The sequence below is a fragment of the Patiria miniata genome, unplaced genomic scaffold (genome assembly GCF_015706575.1).
Source record: "Patiria miniata isolate m_02_andy unplaced genomic scaffold, ASM1570657v1 HiC_scaffold_1, whole genome shotgun sequence".
Classification (NCBI taxonomy): Eukaryota; Metazoa; Echinodermata; class Asteroidea; order Valvatida; family Asterinidae; genus Patiria; species Patiria miniata.
Genome location: NW_024037047.1, coordinates 9,536,798 through 9,552,410, shown reverse-complemented (window position 1 = coordinate 9,552,410; position 15,613 = coordinate 9,536,798). Strand labels below are relative to the sequence as shown.

At 40.3% G+C, this 15,613-nt stretch overlaps 1 protein-coding gene across 7 annotated transcripts in view; it reads right to left on the bottom strand.

Annotated features, from left to right (window-relative positions):
- Nucleotides 1–5,189: 5,189 nt before the first annotated feature.
- Nucleotides 5,190–15,613, bottom strand: part of LOC119722579 (neurogenic locus notch homolog protein 1-like) — a 30,698-nt gene continuing 20,274 nt past the window's right edge. For 4 of the 7 annotated variants that reach the window (XM_038192763.1, XM_038192814.1, XM_038192787.1 and 1 more), the window contains 15 exons: nucleotides 15,281–15,424; nucleotides 14,845–14,973; nucleotides 14,574–14,690; nucleotides 14,234–14,344; nucleotides 13,639–13,755; nucleotides 13,044–13,160; nucleotides 12,291–12,518; nucleotides 12,059–12,166; nucleotides 11,552–11,665; nucleotides 11,073–11,183; nucleotides 10,704–10,814; nucleotides 10,128–10,263; nucleotides 9,297–9,338; nucleotides 7,881–8,120; nucleotides 5,190–5,732 (listed from right to left, as the gene is read on the bottom strand). In XM_038192763.1, the coding sequence (XP_038048691.1) occupies nucleotides 5,648–5,732; nucleotides 7,881–8,120; nucleotides 9,297–9,338; nucleotides 10,128–10,263; nucleotides 10,704–10,814; nucleotides 11,073–11,183; nucleotides 11,552–11,665; nucleotides 12,059–12,166; nucleotides 12,291–12,518; nucleotides 13,044–13,160; nucleotides 13,639–13,755; nucleotides 14,234–14,344; nucleotides 14,574–14,690; nucleotides 14,845–14,973; nucleotides 15,281–15,424 (1,910 nt within the window). In that variant the 3' untranslated portion in view covers nucleotides 5,190–5,647. The remainder of the gene's footprint in view (nucleotides 5,733–7,880; nucleotides 8,121–9,296; nucleotides 9,339–10,127; nucleotides 10,264–10,703; nucleotides 10,815–11,072; nucleotides 11,184–11,551; nucleotides 11,666–12,058; nucleotides 12,167–12,290; nucleotides 12,519–13,043; nucleotides 13,161–13,638; nucleotides 13,756–14,233; nucleotides 14,345–14,573; nucleotides 14,691–14,844; nucleotides 14,974–15,280; nucleotides 15,425–15,613) is intronic. The other 3 variants (XM_038192779.1, XM_038192771.1, XM_038192806.1) reach the window with 3 other exon arrangements.

Sequence of the window (15,613 nt, the reverse complement as noted above, 5' to 3'; positions counted from 1 at the left end):
AATCGAACCAGGGTCGCTTGATTGCGAGTCCCGTGGCGTACCACAAGAGCACGACTCTTGCTGACTTTTAGTGCGTTCTGTATAATTATATCTCAAAGGTAGACTTCTCTTTAGCTTTGCACGTGGCCCATATGTACGCTTAGACGTAACGTACAGTCTGATAATGATAACACGAGTTTGATTCCGAGATTTCAGTAAATAAAAACTGATTCATTTGATCAGAATTTGATTGCAGAAGGTTAGAGGGTGTGAACTGAGTTAAAATCGTGATTTTCAGCGCACTCAAAGAGGAACAATACGTGTTTTGCACACGAAACACACGTGTTCAACGGATGCAGGGAAGGCCATTTCTTTTGTTAATTTTCTTTGTTGAATCTGGCGTTAACAATAAAATGTTTCCATTGAGGCGAAAGGATTAAACGCCGCTATCTTTTTCCACGCTTGAGTGCATCTGAATGGGTGTTTTTCAAGCGGAAAATTACGTATTACAGCTCTTATACAGCATTTTAACCTACAAAATAATACTTTTTGCAGAGGAAATTGAATACTGAACAAAACTGTAGTTTCAGAATGTAAAAATTCGCCGTATTAAGGAAATCGATGTCGAATTTTTTGGTTGTGCCAAGCAAAAACTTTCCGATCTCCAACGTAGGTGGCGCTATATATATTTCATCGACAGTGCATACTTCTCCAAGATACCTTCACTAAATCAAAGCCAGAATTTAAGAAAGGTCGCCCCTAGCGGAAGTTCCTCTGGGGGCGACAATAACGGTCGCCCCCAACCGTACAAGCATTAATATATACCGCTATGGGCGACAATATCGGTCGCCCCCAGCGGTATACCGCTAGGGGCGACAATAATGGTCGCCCCCAGCAGTACGCGCGTTAAGATATACCGCTATGGGCGACAATATCGGTCGCCCCCAGCGGTATATCGCTAGGGGCGACAATAATGGTCGCCCCCAGTAGTACGCGCGTTAAGATATACCGCTATGGGCGACAATATCGGTCGCCCCCAGCGGTATATCGCTAGGGGCGACAATAATGGTCGCCCCCAGCGGTACGCGCGTTAATATATACCGCTAGGGGCGACAAGAAAGGTCGCCCCTAGCGGAATTTCCTCTGGGGGCGACAATAACGGTCGCCCCCAGCCGTACAAGCGTTAATATAAACCGCTAGGGGCGACAATAATGGTCGCCCCCAGCGGTACGCGCGTACCGCTAGAGGCGACAAAGGGCGCCCCCAGCGGTACAAGCGTTATACCGCTAGGGGCGACAATAGTGGTCGCCCCCAGCGGGCCGCGGTACGCGCGTTAATATATACAGCGCCACCATCGATACAAACGGGTAAAACGTTAGTTTGCTTCGAAATCTAAATATTCATTTATTCAAATTGGTGCTGAAAAGGCAAAGCCCTGGGACTGCAAAAGCTGAATGAAATGGCGTCTCCAGCTAATACCACACACCACGTGCTTCTTACGCCGGGTACTAGGCTTGTTTACAGGCGTTTTGCCTATCTCCTTGCGAAGCGCACGTGCATAGACTAAGCTAACAAAATAAGAACACCGTTTCGACGGATGCAAGGGAGTCTATTTTCTTTGTTAATTTTCTTTGTTGAATCTGGCGTTAACAATAAAATGTTTCCATTGAGGCGAAAGGATTAAACGCCGCTATCTTTTTCCACGCTTGAGTGCATCTGAATGGGTGTTTTTCAAGCGGAAAATTACGTATTACAGCTCTTATACAGCATTTTAACCTACAAAATAATACTTTTTGCAGAGGAAATTGAATACTGAACAAAACTGTAGTTTCAGAATGTAAAAATTCGCCGTATTAAGGAAATCGATGTCGAATTTTTTGGTTGTGCCAAGCAAAAACTTTCCGATCTCCAACGTAGGTGGCGCTATATATATTTCATCGACAGTGCAGTCACTGAGCCAAACAAGTTACAAACAAATTAGTTGAGGAGGGACACTGTCTTTTTTATGGAGGGGGAGGGGGGGGGGGGGGAAGGGGGAAGGGGTTAAACACCAGATATAATACAGACATCAATTCATAAATTATTTGTTTCTGAAGCAACCATGACCCCATATTGATCAAGAGTCTCACTAGTTATTCAGGATCTACAATATTCTGAATTGGTAATGAGGCCGCGTTTTTTCAAACACCTTTTTTTAATGCACGTGTAGTATAATTTGCACGAATACTGCAGTTTGCTTCATAAATAGGCTACATAATTGAATGCACTTAATTTCTATTTTATATATATCCCCTCATACCCCCCCCCCCCCTCCGTCCAAACAAAATACAGTTTTGTAACCCCCCCCCCCCCCCCTCCCACTTATCAACTCCGCCATACCGTGATCACGGGTCGCCGGTCCCAAGCCAACCCACATGTTTCCCTACGCGCGCACAAAACTGATAAAATAGCCATCAATAATAATAGTGTTACATTAATTCTCAAACAATATTTCTGTAATGCCAATAGGTCTGTCACGGTACTCTCAATACGTCTGTACCCTTCCCCCCTTCCCCCTAAAGAACCCGCCAACCCCGCCCCTTCCCGAGGTAAAAGTATGCTGTGGCAATTGCCAGTTTGATTTTCTCTGACACACGTGTGAATGAAAAATGTTTAGCGCCACCTACGTTGGAAAGTGGAAAGTTTTTGCTTGGCACAACCAAAAAATTCGACATCGATTTTCTTAATACGGCGAATTTTTGCATTTTGAAACTACAGTTTTGTTCAGAATGCAATTTCCTCTGCAAAAAGTATCGTTCTGTAGGTTAAAATGCTGTATAAGAGCTGTATTTCGTGATTTTCCGCTTGAAAAACACCCATTCAGATGCACTCAAGCGTGGAAAAAGATAGCGGCGTTTAATCCTTTCGCCTCAATGGAAACATTTTATTGTTAACGCCAGATTCAACAAAGGAAATTAACAAAGAAAATAGACTCCTTTGCATCCGTCGAACCTTGCGTACTTTTGTAATAGCCTATTACGCTACACGTGCGTCACATAGAGGTGCTAGAACTGAACGGCTCGTTAACAAGACTAGCGGATTAGTGCGGCGTGCATGCATGCACGCCGCTAGACGCCAATAGGTGTTTTTCAAAACTCGGCCTCATTAATACATTAGAATAGGTTAGGTCGTGATTAGTGTACTTTGAGTCAATAAGTGGTCATGTTCAGCTTGAGGACAATCAAATCATCTAAATTTAGGACAAACTTAGAGAGTTTATTATTTTGGTTTCGAAATGAAAAGCTTCCTAAAGATTCTGAAGCTAGCTGAAATGTGACTGAACAGACTGGAACGAAGCCGAGATTTGAAAAATAGCCCAGGTGCCAAATCTTATTTCACCAATGGGTAATGAATATTCATATCAGACTTATGTACATGTATGCATTTGCGCGGTCACTTATTACAGACTCTAATAAAAAGCCCAAAATGCCCAGACAAAAAGGGGAAACAAAACCAAAAAAACAAACTGTCCACATAAATCATTGTGGTGTCACTCTTTGCTGTTTTTATTCCAATCATGTTCCAATCAAATACAATATACAATTTGCGTATGAATTAAAGCACTGTTTAAAACAATCCAAGTAAAAATCAATTAAAGAAAAGATGATTCAATTAACTACAAGATGAAAGGACATCATGCTTGTACCAAATTATGTAGCGAGACAAATTCTGCAAAAGGGTGTGCAGAGAAACATTCAGACAGAATATTGCAACCTGACGCCATTTTTTCCTTTACGATATCATCTCAATGGAGGTCAGTCATTGCAAGAATGATAAGATATGAATCTAGGACTGAGAAACAGTTCCAATTTTGTTAGGAAATACTAAAAAACTAATTGTCTTGACTCTCCATAGACTTTCTACACAACCACTGAAGTGGCGTCAGGTTGCAACATTCTTTCCAAACATTCAACTGTTTTTTTGGTTTTTTTGCCTTTCAGTGAAAAATACAATTAATATCGATATTTAAGATCCTTCCTATTACCAAGTTTTTACTCTACCTACTTCCAATCTTGGTGGGATTTCGTTTGCCAAGTGAAGTGCGTTCTGTCACTGGCATACAAGTCTAGGTTCAATAATTGTACAAGTTTATGAGACACTACATGTATTTGTTATTAAGTGCAAGTAACACAACATATAAAATATGCACTGCATGATCTGTGTATGTCAGTTTAAATTTAGTACAAATTTGGCAAAGGCAAATCAATTACATACAATGTAACGCAATTAGCAATATCAGATAATAAACTGTCTTAAACAGTGTGGTATTAAAGTCAACAGTAGCTAATGATACCAAATTGAATGATAAAATTTCAAACAGTTTTTCATTCCCTCTTCAACTTTATTTTGCTGGATAGCAACATCAAAAAAATGTCTTAATGTGTTGCCTCGATCGGTTCCTACATCACCACAATATCTCCATTAAGTTGCCCGCTCTACGTTACCAGTAATATGTCAGGTGAATTTCAGACAAGTACCCCATGAACAGAGATCAACCCGTCCCATTTGGTGGGATGTTTTCATTTCAAACATATCTTTCTGCTTTCTAAACCTACTTGCCTGATAAATCTTTTCTCTGTATTTTCTAAATTAACTTTGCTACCAATACCTAGAACACTGTGTAAATAAATGAAAATAATTTTGTATATCAATCAGTAAAACTCAGGTAAAATCACAAAAGTTTTTTCCACAAAAGTCAAAGGCAATTATTGAAATATTTACATTGCATTAAATTAAGTACATGCCTTAAACTTTAATTGAAGAACAAAACTATTTTTTCTTCATAAATGCTATGCATATTATCTTTCTACAAATACATCACTCTTTTTAGTTTTCATGTACATGTACAATAATAACCAACTCTAAAATTACTACAAATTCCAAGTAACAGTCAAAAAGTTAAAATTTCTGCAAGTAAACTTTTTAAAACTTAACCTTACTGTTACAAAAAGGCACTTTCAAAACGCCATGCTGTTCTCATTGCAAAGAGAAGACCATAATAACAAAAACACTCAGATTACACAGTACTGTGACAAACACTCTGACCATATCAGCCAATCAGACGTGACCGTAGTAAAGAAACTGACATCTGACCTTACTTCACAACGAGCACCTAAAATATCTACATATGCAACAATCAAATCTTACTGCAAAAAGCTGTATTGCTTTCCTTTTTTTCAGTTCAAAATTTGTTCCACAAAAGGCACTAACCTGCATTGCCAATTATTCAAGCACTATTCACTTACTCTCAGCTTTTACATCCGAGTATAATATTGTAATAATGAAAACTGTTAACACAAAAACTGCCAAGACATAATTAATTAGCCGTTTTGCAAAACATTTTGTTCTTGTGCTTCAATCTGTGTACTAGGAATCCCCGGTTGGTCCAATCAAAAAAGAAATTCAGCAAGATTCCAAGTTTATTCAGCCACTTCCCAAAATCTGAAACTCTTCTTTTTTTCTATTTGAAGAGGCTGATCGGAATGGCCCATAAAATCTTGGTTATCTTTTAAAAAGAATTTCTAAACTTCACCGAAAGATACTTAAGCACTGAAAGCCAACTTGAAAACTTTTACAGCCTCAATCTTAGTGAATGACAAAGCAGTGATAATACGAAGGTAGTGTCTTCCTATAATGTTGTTCTAGGCGGCTCAAATTCCTCCGTGCTGACAGGCCAGGGGTTCTCATAGCTGTTAATTTCTGCAACAGTAGACCTGAGGGACATACAAAACAAGTCAATCAGTTACATGGCTAAATTGACTAATTGCCTTAGGCCCAAAGTGGTTCCTGTTTGTATTGTTTTTTTTCAGGGGTAGAAGATATTTCCAGATATGGACCAACTTTCTTGAGAAAAGTTTTAGATGGGTTTCGAAGGTACATTTTGCTTATCCAAGATGTTCTTTTGTAAATTGATTAAGAAATAAAATGTTTCATAAGCTAAATTTGTCTTTAAAACAGACCTTACAACTCCAAGAACTTGATAAATTGGAAAATATTTTTCAAAGTATTATTTCGCACTTGGCATAAATGATAAGCTTTACAATGTTAGTACATTGCATAGTGAAATGCTATTTTTTTGTGAGAGTGGGGAAAAAGGGGAAAGAATGCTTGAAGACAAAAACTGACCCCTGATTTTTTTGGCGATGTTTTTGAAGCTTTTTCTACACTACAGAGGAACTTAGCAAATGAAAACAGTTAGCCATTATTGACAGAAATGTTACTCCGTGTCAGATGATTCAAATTGGGAAAATCGAGGGTCATAATTAAAGACAGATTTTTTTACAAATCTTCGGGTGCACCATGAAGTGATGTATCATCTATGGATTTTGTGCTCACGATACGTCGCTTCCTGGTGCGACCGACGAAATGTTACACATCGGACTAAAGAAGGGGAACTTGGGGGAGGCAGGAGTAGGTCGAATGAAGTGAAAGTGGGGGAAATGACGTCACTGGTTCAGTAGCTGGGTGAGTGGTGAGTCCAACACAGACAGGGTACCAACAGAGTGGAGGGGTGCAATATGACTCATGATGTGACAGAAACACCATCAGCTAAACTAGCTGACACAATTATGAAGTAGTAAATAATAGTTTGAGGTGACATATCGTGATATTTACCAGCCATGAATAAGCCTCTGTACAGATGACGTCAATATTTATGTGCTTTTCTATGGGCAAAGAACCCGCAATCCCCACCAGGCTCCCATAGAAAAGCGCACAGGTAAACAAAGTGTGACGTCATTGGTACACTCAGATGCTTATTGAAAACATTGGAGACTGAGTTGCTGTACCTTGGCCTCCAAAAGAATCTTTTCAAACTAGAATGAAATGTAACAGCAATATTCCTTACCAGAAAAAAAACATCTGGCCAAGAAAAGCTAGTGAAAGCTTCCTTTAAAAAAAAGTAATTTGGTTTATCCATTTTGCAAACCCCTTTTTTTTCCTGTTCCCAAAACACCAACTCTAATTGTTGTCACAGCATACCAGACCACACAGATGTTAATGGTGCTGTGACATACACAGAATGATGTTGTGTATAGAGAGGATGTTTTTTTAATATCTCCAACTACATGTTGCACAGCCCATGACAAGTTTCCACAACTTCAGAATGTTACGATGTCTGATTTGTATTGGTGGTAAAGTGAGGGTGCAAAGGTTCATCAACTAGCATGGGTTTGCTAGTTAAAGCAAACCAAATTCAGTTATTTTGATGCCAGTAAAAAAGGGATATTTTTTAAATTGGTGATTCCAAATTTAGATGTTGGTACGCATGTTTAATTCTGTTTGCAAAAATAACAGCGTTGCTGTTGAAACACCTCAGCGGGAGTCCAGTTACCATCCGGAAACCATTAACCTATAACTCACCACTGTGACCTTGACCTTTGAAACCCAAAACCAATCCCAACTTGCTTGTACCCAAGGGCAACCCCCTACCAAAGTTAGAGACCAAAATCTCATTTCTAACTCAAGTTATCATCTGGAAACCATTAACCTTTAACTCACCACATTGACCTTGACCTTTGAACTTTTGACTCCACAAATTAAGAGAATTTTTTGTGGACAAACCTGACTATTAATTAAGAGTGTTCCCTTGTTGTAAGAGGCATGCATGGTGAAGAAAGTACGGAAAGTTGGTTTGAACTCAGTGTCCCCTTGTAATTATTTTAAAACTTCCCCCTTAGTGCTATGTACACTGCTGCTTTGTAATAGCAGTAAAATGAATTGAATAAAATGGTTGCCAGCACCAAGCATCTCAAATCAGGGAATTTAACTTCAAGTGTGCAGGAACGGAATGGGGGATAAATAAAAAGGGATACTAAAAAAGGGAAAAAAAGAGGTAAAAGTGTGTGTTGTTAATCAGCAACCTTTTGAGTGGTGTCTTCTTGTCATGGTTTGCCAAGCCGTTCATCAACATCACCCAATTGGGTTCGTCATCGTCCTCATACCTGCTACCGTTGCGCGGCATAAACCCATAGTTGTTGTTTTCAGGGCTGCCACGCTCACGCTTGTGGATGGAATGGTTGAGGGCGGTCTCATGTTCCAGCTCGTCCGCGCCATGCATGCGCGTGGCCTCTTCTGCATCGTAGTTATAACGATGGTGCTTGCTGTAAAATTAAAACAACAAGATTTGGTTATTTTTTACTGGAATACACAGGCAACAAAATAACTTGTCATGTTGTTTGGATTGTGTTCTTAGGCAAGACACTTTACCACCACTGCTCCTTCCCAATCAAGGAGTCAAACGGTAACTGTAAGAGCAGAGAGAGTTATTGTGTTAGCTGATAATACCAAAATGGCAGCATTGAGCTGTATACTCCCACGGAAGCTGAGATCTTAGGATAACCTTGTCTTAGGATAGCCAAGATCTTAGGATAACCTTGTCTTAGGATAGGCAAGATCTTAGGATAACCTTGTAAGCACCAATAACAGGGGTAGTAAAGACTTAAAACCTTTTGGCAGCAATCATTTCATTTGTTTATAGGAATAGCTCGGACAATTGTTTATTTTTTATAGAACAGCCCTTGTTATGTAGAATATTCATGATCAAAAGCATCCGCTGATTGGTCAATGTGCTTCCAATCAAAGGAAAGAAGTCGTCTAGGTACAGTATACCTTTGCACAAATCAGCTAAAAACTCAGATTTGGCCAGAAAATGTGATTAACTTCCCCCGATGGTTACACACAATGTTAGTGAGTTATTCAAAATTTCACTGGGATTAAAAAATAAAGGTGTTATGTTTGAATGAGCAATTCCGCAAATTTGGACGTACATGTCGGACACTTTAACGAGCTGTTGTTGAAAAGGGAATGTGATACATCACTAAACTGTAACATTTCATGAGTATAGAAAACAATTACAGACTAAACTAAGGTACCGCCACGTTATTGAACGACGTTGTACATCACGTGGTCGGATGTAACACAGAGAATGGTATTTTACGGAACTGCCCAAATGTCAAACACACTGGTAGTTAGTACAAATGTTAGTTTTATTAATAAGTGAAAAATAATCTCCAAACAAGTGGTAGTGCCAGTAGTACGGGTAACACTGTATGCTGGAACATATTTTTCAATCGTTGGATCTTTTATCAAATGTTTTACCACAATTTTGGAAGTATTGATATTGTTTCCACAATTGCAATCTTCAGTCTTTTCTTTCTAACGTTACCAGGCGTGCATATTGTTTAATCAATTGAAATCTTGTAAGGAAACCCAATGCATACAGCGATAGCAAAGTTTTATGAAAGCAAAGATTAAAAACAAACATGCTTGGCACTTGCCCGAGGGACTCAGAATCCACACGATGGAGGTACTTGTCACGTCTAGTCAAATCAAAACATTTACGAGGGGAAAAAAAGGGAAGAAAAATACAACGATCAAACTCAAAGAACATCAAAAGAAAAAGAAATGTTACTAGCAACAGCTGTTGATCACAGAATTGGCTTGCAAGTTTCTCCCTCAGACACACAACAAAATAGTGACTCTGCAACTAATGTTATTCATTTGCCACACTGCTTTAAAACCAAGGTTTAAAAAGCAGGGTGTTTTAACTTAAAATGCAAGTTTGTTGTTTGTTGTTTACCAAAATCTACAAAGGTATCAATTTGAATGACTCCATACGTCAATTCTATGACCAACAAAATAAACATTGTGTGCAATAGGAACGTAAGAAGCTTAAAATTACATAACACACTACGTGCAAACAAATTGAGCAACAAAATGAGGATGTACAGCATGCATCATTAACTTGCAAGGCAGTTAAATATACAGAGGCATGCGTGCAGTGGTGATTAAAAGAGACAAAATTAACAAACTTGCCAAGCAAATAAAACTACAACATTTTATTTTGTGTTATTTATTGTAATCTTTAACAAGGGTATTATATTTCAGCTTTCCAAAGCAGCCCTCAAATGATATATCACCACGATATGTTTTGCATCTCAAAATCTAGCCGAATACGGAGAAAACAAAAATTTCTTTGAAGGGACTGATTTGATTTGTATTACATTCAAGCAGTGTTAGCTAATGTTAGAACTAACTCTATTATTCATTACATTTGTGCATTATTTATGAATCAGTTGTCACGGCAACGAGACTAGAATTGTACTCACCTAGGCTTGCAGCTGTTGTAGACAACAGCAACCACCACGATGAGAAAGATAACTAGGAGAACACCGCCTACGATGATAGCGATCCAATACGGTTGGAGTTGAAGACTACCAAAGGCCCCAGAGGATCCAGTCTCCGCTACAAAACCAACAAAAAGGACATGGAATTGAGTGCACTGCAGTGAAGTTACTTGTGTGTTGTTACATATCTTGCATAAGAATCTTAGGATGGTTTTAGAGAGTCTGCAAATTGCACAATGAATTATAATGGCACTTATTGCAGTCGGTGTATATAAAGGGTGTGCATCAGGTACCATCATGTCACGAACCCGTGGTTTTTTCCAGTAGGGTTCCCGATTCACGTACTACTCACAAATGCACACCCCTAGTGTGAGTTGGTGTAAGCTATACAACGTACAAACAGAAAATTCAACAATTTCAGTTTACCAAGAAAAGAATAACAAACTGTTCGCAAAGGATTTAGAATGACTCAGGAGTCTCTCTCCCCCCTCCGCCCCCCCCCCCCCCCAGCCTCAGAGCCCCACCCCTAATTCTTCCCCATGCTACAGGCAGACTTACTTTCGCAGTTTTTGCCGCTGAATGTTCCCACACAGTTGCAGGTGTACGTAGTGACGGCATTGACACATGAAGCCCCATTCAGGCAGGGACTGCTCTTACAAGGATCATACACTGAAATACAAGATGACAAAAACACTGTCAGTTGATCAGTATGTGAAACTAAATCACAAAGGAAATATCCTCGTTTGATGAGCAATTTTCAACTGAATATAAACAGCTTGTAACGTCTTTGTGAGAGAGAAACGAATTTGAATGGAAAATGGAACTAGTTTCCAAATGTCTGTGAGTAACAGGTTTTTTTTTTCTCTCTGAGGGTGCAATTATGCAAGGAACCCACACATCCGAGGAACATTTGCAATGAATCTTTACCTTCACAGTTCTTTCCGGAGTAGTCTGGGTTGCACTGGCATGTGTACATGTTCTGTCCGTTCAGACAAGTGCCGCCATTACGACATGGGTTGCTCTTACATTCATTGATATCTATCGCAAACGAAGAAACCAAAAAAGTGTCATTTAAATGAAATGAGTGACGTAGACAAAGCTCTCTCCAAGAGCAGCAGCAGTTTTAAAATGTCAGTATCACGAAATAAGAGATTTGATATATTTCAGTTCATTGACTTATCTTTCATTAATTTTTTATCTCATTTCCGAAACCTTTTTTTAAGCCAAGAGGTGTATATACGCACATTACAAGTGTTGGTTCCAAAAATCTTTAAAAGGAGTCACCACTTCTAAAGTTGACCGTCTCTAAAAAACATTTTTCTCAAGATGGAAACATTTTGGACCAGGAAGCTAAATATATTCCACGAAAGAATTATGTTGTATTCAATGAGGAGTGTCAGACCTACCTTCATCACAGTTTGTTCCAGCAAGTCCATCTGGGCAGGTGCACATGTAGGAACCCTGGGTGTTACGGCAAACCTCGTTACTACCACATGGATTACTCAGGCACTCGTTGATGTCTGCATGCAATCAATCAATCAATTAACTTTCAAGAGAGAAAAGGTTCGGTGACATTCAGTTCAAGTCTGGAAATGGGATTTGCAATGTTGGATGGCACAACTTGGGAGAAGTTTGCAGATTGGTAGTGTGAAGTGACTGATTTTAAATCAGAAAGTGGTTTCACGTTTAGGTCAGTTTGCTCTGACTGTCAGTCATTTTGGGGAATACTGATGAACAAATTTAAAATAAGACTGGAATTTCAAGCAACTTTCTGGTAAATTTATACAAGTTGAAATACTTCATGATAAAGGAAAGTGAGTCTGATACAAAGCAGAACCTTTAAAGTCCACCCTTCCCCCCTTCCCCCCCCCCCCCCCCCCCCCCCCCGACATGTCCCATGATGCATTACGTACCATTTTGGCAGAAGACGCCTTCGAAGCCATCCTGACAGAGACAGATGTTGCTGCTGCCGCTGGTCACACATGTAGCCTGGTTCTCACAATTGTTGGTGACGCAAGACACTGATGAGATCAGAGAGGACGGAAATCAAGTTTGACACAAGATAGTACGGGTGGTTTGCCACAAAACCAGTGCACAGAACACAGAGTTCAAATCACAGAGTTCAGATGAGTCTTGAGTACTTACAATACTCGCAGTTCTGGCCCGTGTACTGCCCAGTGCAAGTACAGACGTAGGAGTCTGGTGTATCGGAGCACGCCGCGCCATTCTGACATGGAGTGTTGAGGAGACATTCATTGACTGATTGACAGAAGGGGCCGGAGTAGCCATCAGCGCAGGCACAGGACAGAGTCGTAGCACTGGTCTGACTGCAGGTACCACCGTTAATACACGGGGCATCTGCGCACAGATCAACTGTTGGGGTTTTACAATACAGACACAAAATTGAAATGGGTGGAAAAAATGGGTGAAAATATTGTACAAAACTGCAATTTGTGCAATTAATTTTCAGCCATTGAATGGAATGAGGAGTGGTAGATTTTAAATGGTATGGAGGGAAAGGGAAGGTTGGGATAGGGGCAACAGGGGTGCAGTAAAGGGGCAACAGGAGTGCAGCTGAGGAGTAACAGGAGTGCAGTTAAGGGGCAACAGGGATGCAACTAAGTGATATAATAAGGGGTGCAGCAGAGGGGCAACAGGGGTGAAGTTGTGGGTGGAAAGTAACAGAGGTTAGCTATGGGTCAAGGGGGGGGGAACTATCAGGAAACAGGGGTGCAATCGGGGAAACAGGGGTATAGCTAAGGGGCAACAGGGGTACTGCTTAGGGGCAACAGGGGTGCAACTGAGGGGCAACAGGGGTGCAGTTGTGGGGTGATAGGGAACTGCTAATGGGAGACAGAGGGGGACATGATGGGTGATGATGGGGCACACCATGAATACCTGGAGTCTGGCACCGGTCTCCCTCATGAGACACTGGGCATTGACACTGATAGGAGTTGGTCTGGAGATCGTTGGTGCAGGTGCCTTGGTTCAGGCAAGGACTGCTAGCACAAGGCACTGAGAGAGAAGTGGACAAACAGACATGCTAGAAAACATCAGAAACAACAAACCACATGCAACAAAGTTGACATGCACGGCACAGTCTTTCATCAAAGCCAACAGACATATTACTGGGTCTCTTGATATCTATTAGAAAAGGCAACGAGGTATAATTCCTGAGTTTCTTCACAGTATTGCAGAGATAAAAACAGGTCATGCCATTTTAGAAAGTCATGCAAAACAAGCAGTAAATGACACAATAATCACAGACTTCCCAAAACAATGACATTTAAATGAGAAGGTTATATTCAACTTGCCATGAGAAGAGGCAGAAAACAGTCTAGAAGTGACGGTTATATTCTCACTGGTTCCCACATGCTATTATCGCATGTTAAGAATCAATGCATACCAGGAAAGGGTCCCAACGCGACAAAGATGTTGCACATTTTCACTACTTTAATAGGGTGTACTTGGTGACAGAGGCTATATAACTTACCTTGGAATTGGCAGCGATCACCAAAGAATAGGTTTGTATTACACTGACACGTATAGCTTGTGGCATCATTATCAATGCAAGGCTGTCCATTGAAGCATGGACTACTGCCACATGGTCCTGCAAAGAAAAATTCCAAAAACTTTCAACTTTAAAATTTGTGCGGTGACGTGGGACACTTTTCTGTCTGGCTCAAAACTCAAGTCAGCAGGTTTGGTTAAGGAAAGTTTTTCGTGATTGGCAAATTTCTGTGCTATGGGGAGTCAGGTTGGTGAAGCTGTACTTTCCTAGCGCTCGCCTTCCACCGCTGCGACCTGGGTTCGATTCCTGCCTGGGCCAACTATGCTTACAGTCCCTACTTGATTCTGTAGGTTTTCCTCAGAATATTCTATTCTGGGGTTTTCCTCCCACATCTAAAACTGTAGTTTCTTCACATTGTCTTCTCTTTACTGGGAACCATGGGAGATCAGTGGATTCCACTGAATGGGCTACCCAGTTAAAATAAGAAGTAAACTGTAGCTCTATTGAACTGGACTAAGGATGGCTAGAAAACCTCAAAAAGAAGGGAACAAATATTCAATGATCAAGTTGAACTCACGGTCAGCGCACTGGAGACCACTGTAGGGTGAAACACACTGACAACTGTAGCCATTGGATGTGATTTGGCAGGTGCCTCCATTGTTGCATGGGTTACTGCTGCAGGCTGTTCCTATTGGTGGAAACAGATGAATACTACTAAGGCCTCATGAATATGCAGTAAAACCTTGTGAATATACATTACTGTGATTGTTAATTGCAAGCTTGTAGGCAAAAAAACTACTTAGTTTTTCCTGCACTTTTTATTCAAATATTTTCTGACCGCTAAGGACAACAAATCGTCTTTTCTGCTTGTGTCTAAACTAGCCTTGTTAATTCAGAATTTGAAAATTGGTACTTACTTGGGTTTTGACATCTAGCTCCCATGTAGTTGCTTAGACACAGACACGTATAGCTCAAATCATTGTTTGCAACACAAGTGCCCCCATTCATGCATGGGTTGGAGCCACAGATGGAAGCTGCAGAATGCAACAAAAACAATATCCAAAAGAAAATAATTATTTGCCTCATCAATAATTTCATATCTATTGACATTGTTTCTTATAATTATTTGACCAAGTATAATTAAAAGTTTGACAAATTCAAAACTTTGGGCAAGCACTGTATACTCACTTGAATCGGATTGACACTGCAGCCCAACGTAGGGAGTGACGCAAGCACACCGATATGTGTCGTCTGCCTGAGTTAGGCAGGTCCCTCCATTGATACATGGATTGGATCGGCAGGGGAACTGGGTACCAGCTGTGCAAGAGAGAATGAGAATTGCTTCATTATCAGTAGGGAACCAGTTAAGGCATGGCTACCACTCAAGGGTGTTACAATCCTCGCTATGTCATAAATCTTTCTCGTTTCTGCTCTCTCATGAACTTTGTTGTGAAGAGTGCAGAATGGCAAGTGGGGTAAAGTATACTGCTAAGGGACAAAGGCAGAATCATCTGCATAAAGTGGCCAATTATCGTAGCCATTTTATTTATCTATTAAGGGCAAAGATGCGCACAATTAGTATCTTTAAACAAATTACAGTAGGAAAACTTTGCCGTATACTTACTGTAGCAAGTGTCTTGGACATCCACGCTGAACCCTCGTTGCTGCTTTGTGCCGTCAGTAACAAACGTCATCCAGAATGAATTGCCAACAGTAGTAAACAAATCTGGTAAACTCTCGCCAGCAAACGTGCTAAAGGTACCCACACCTGAACATGAAAAGAACCAACTTTGGTCAACAGATCAACACAGTTCAAATCCCTACAAGACAACTGTCCTTTTTCTAGGCCAATATACAAGGTATCATTTTCATAAGAATTCATGGCTCTATTGGATTTGAATCCACAAAAAGAACATCAAATTTCAACACGGCTAGGGAACTTTTCCGTGCAAACTAA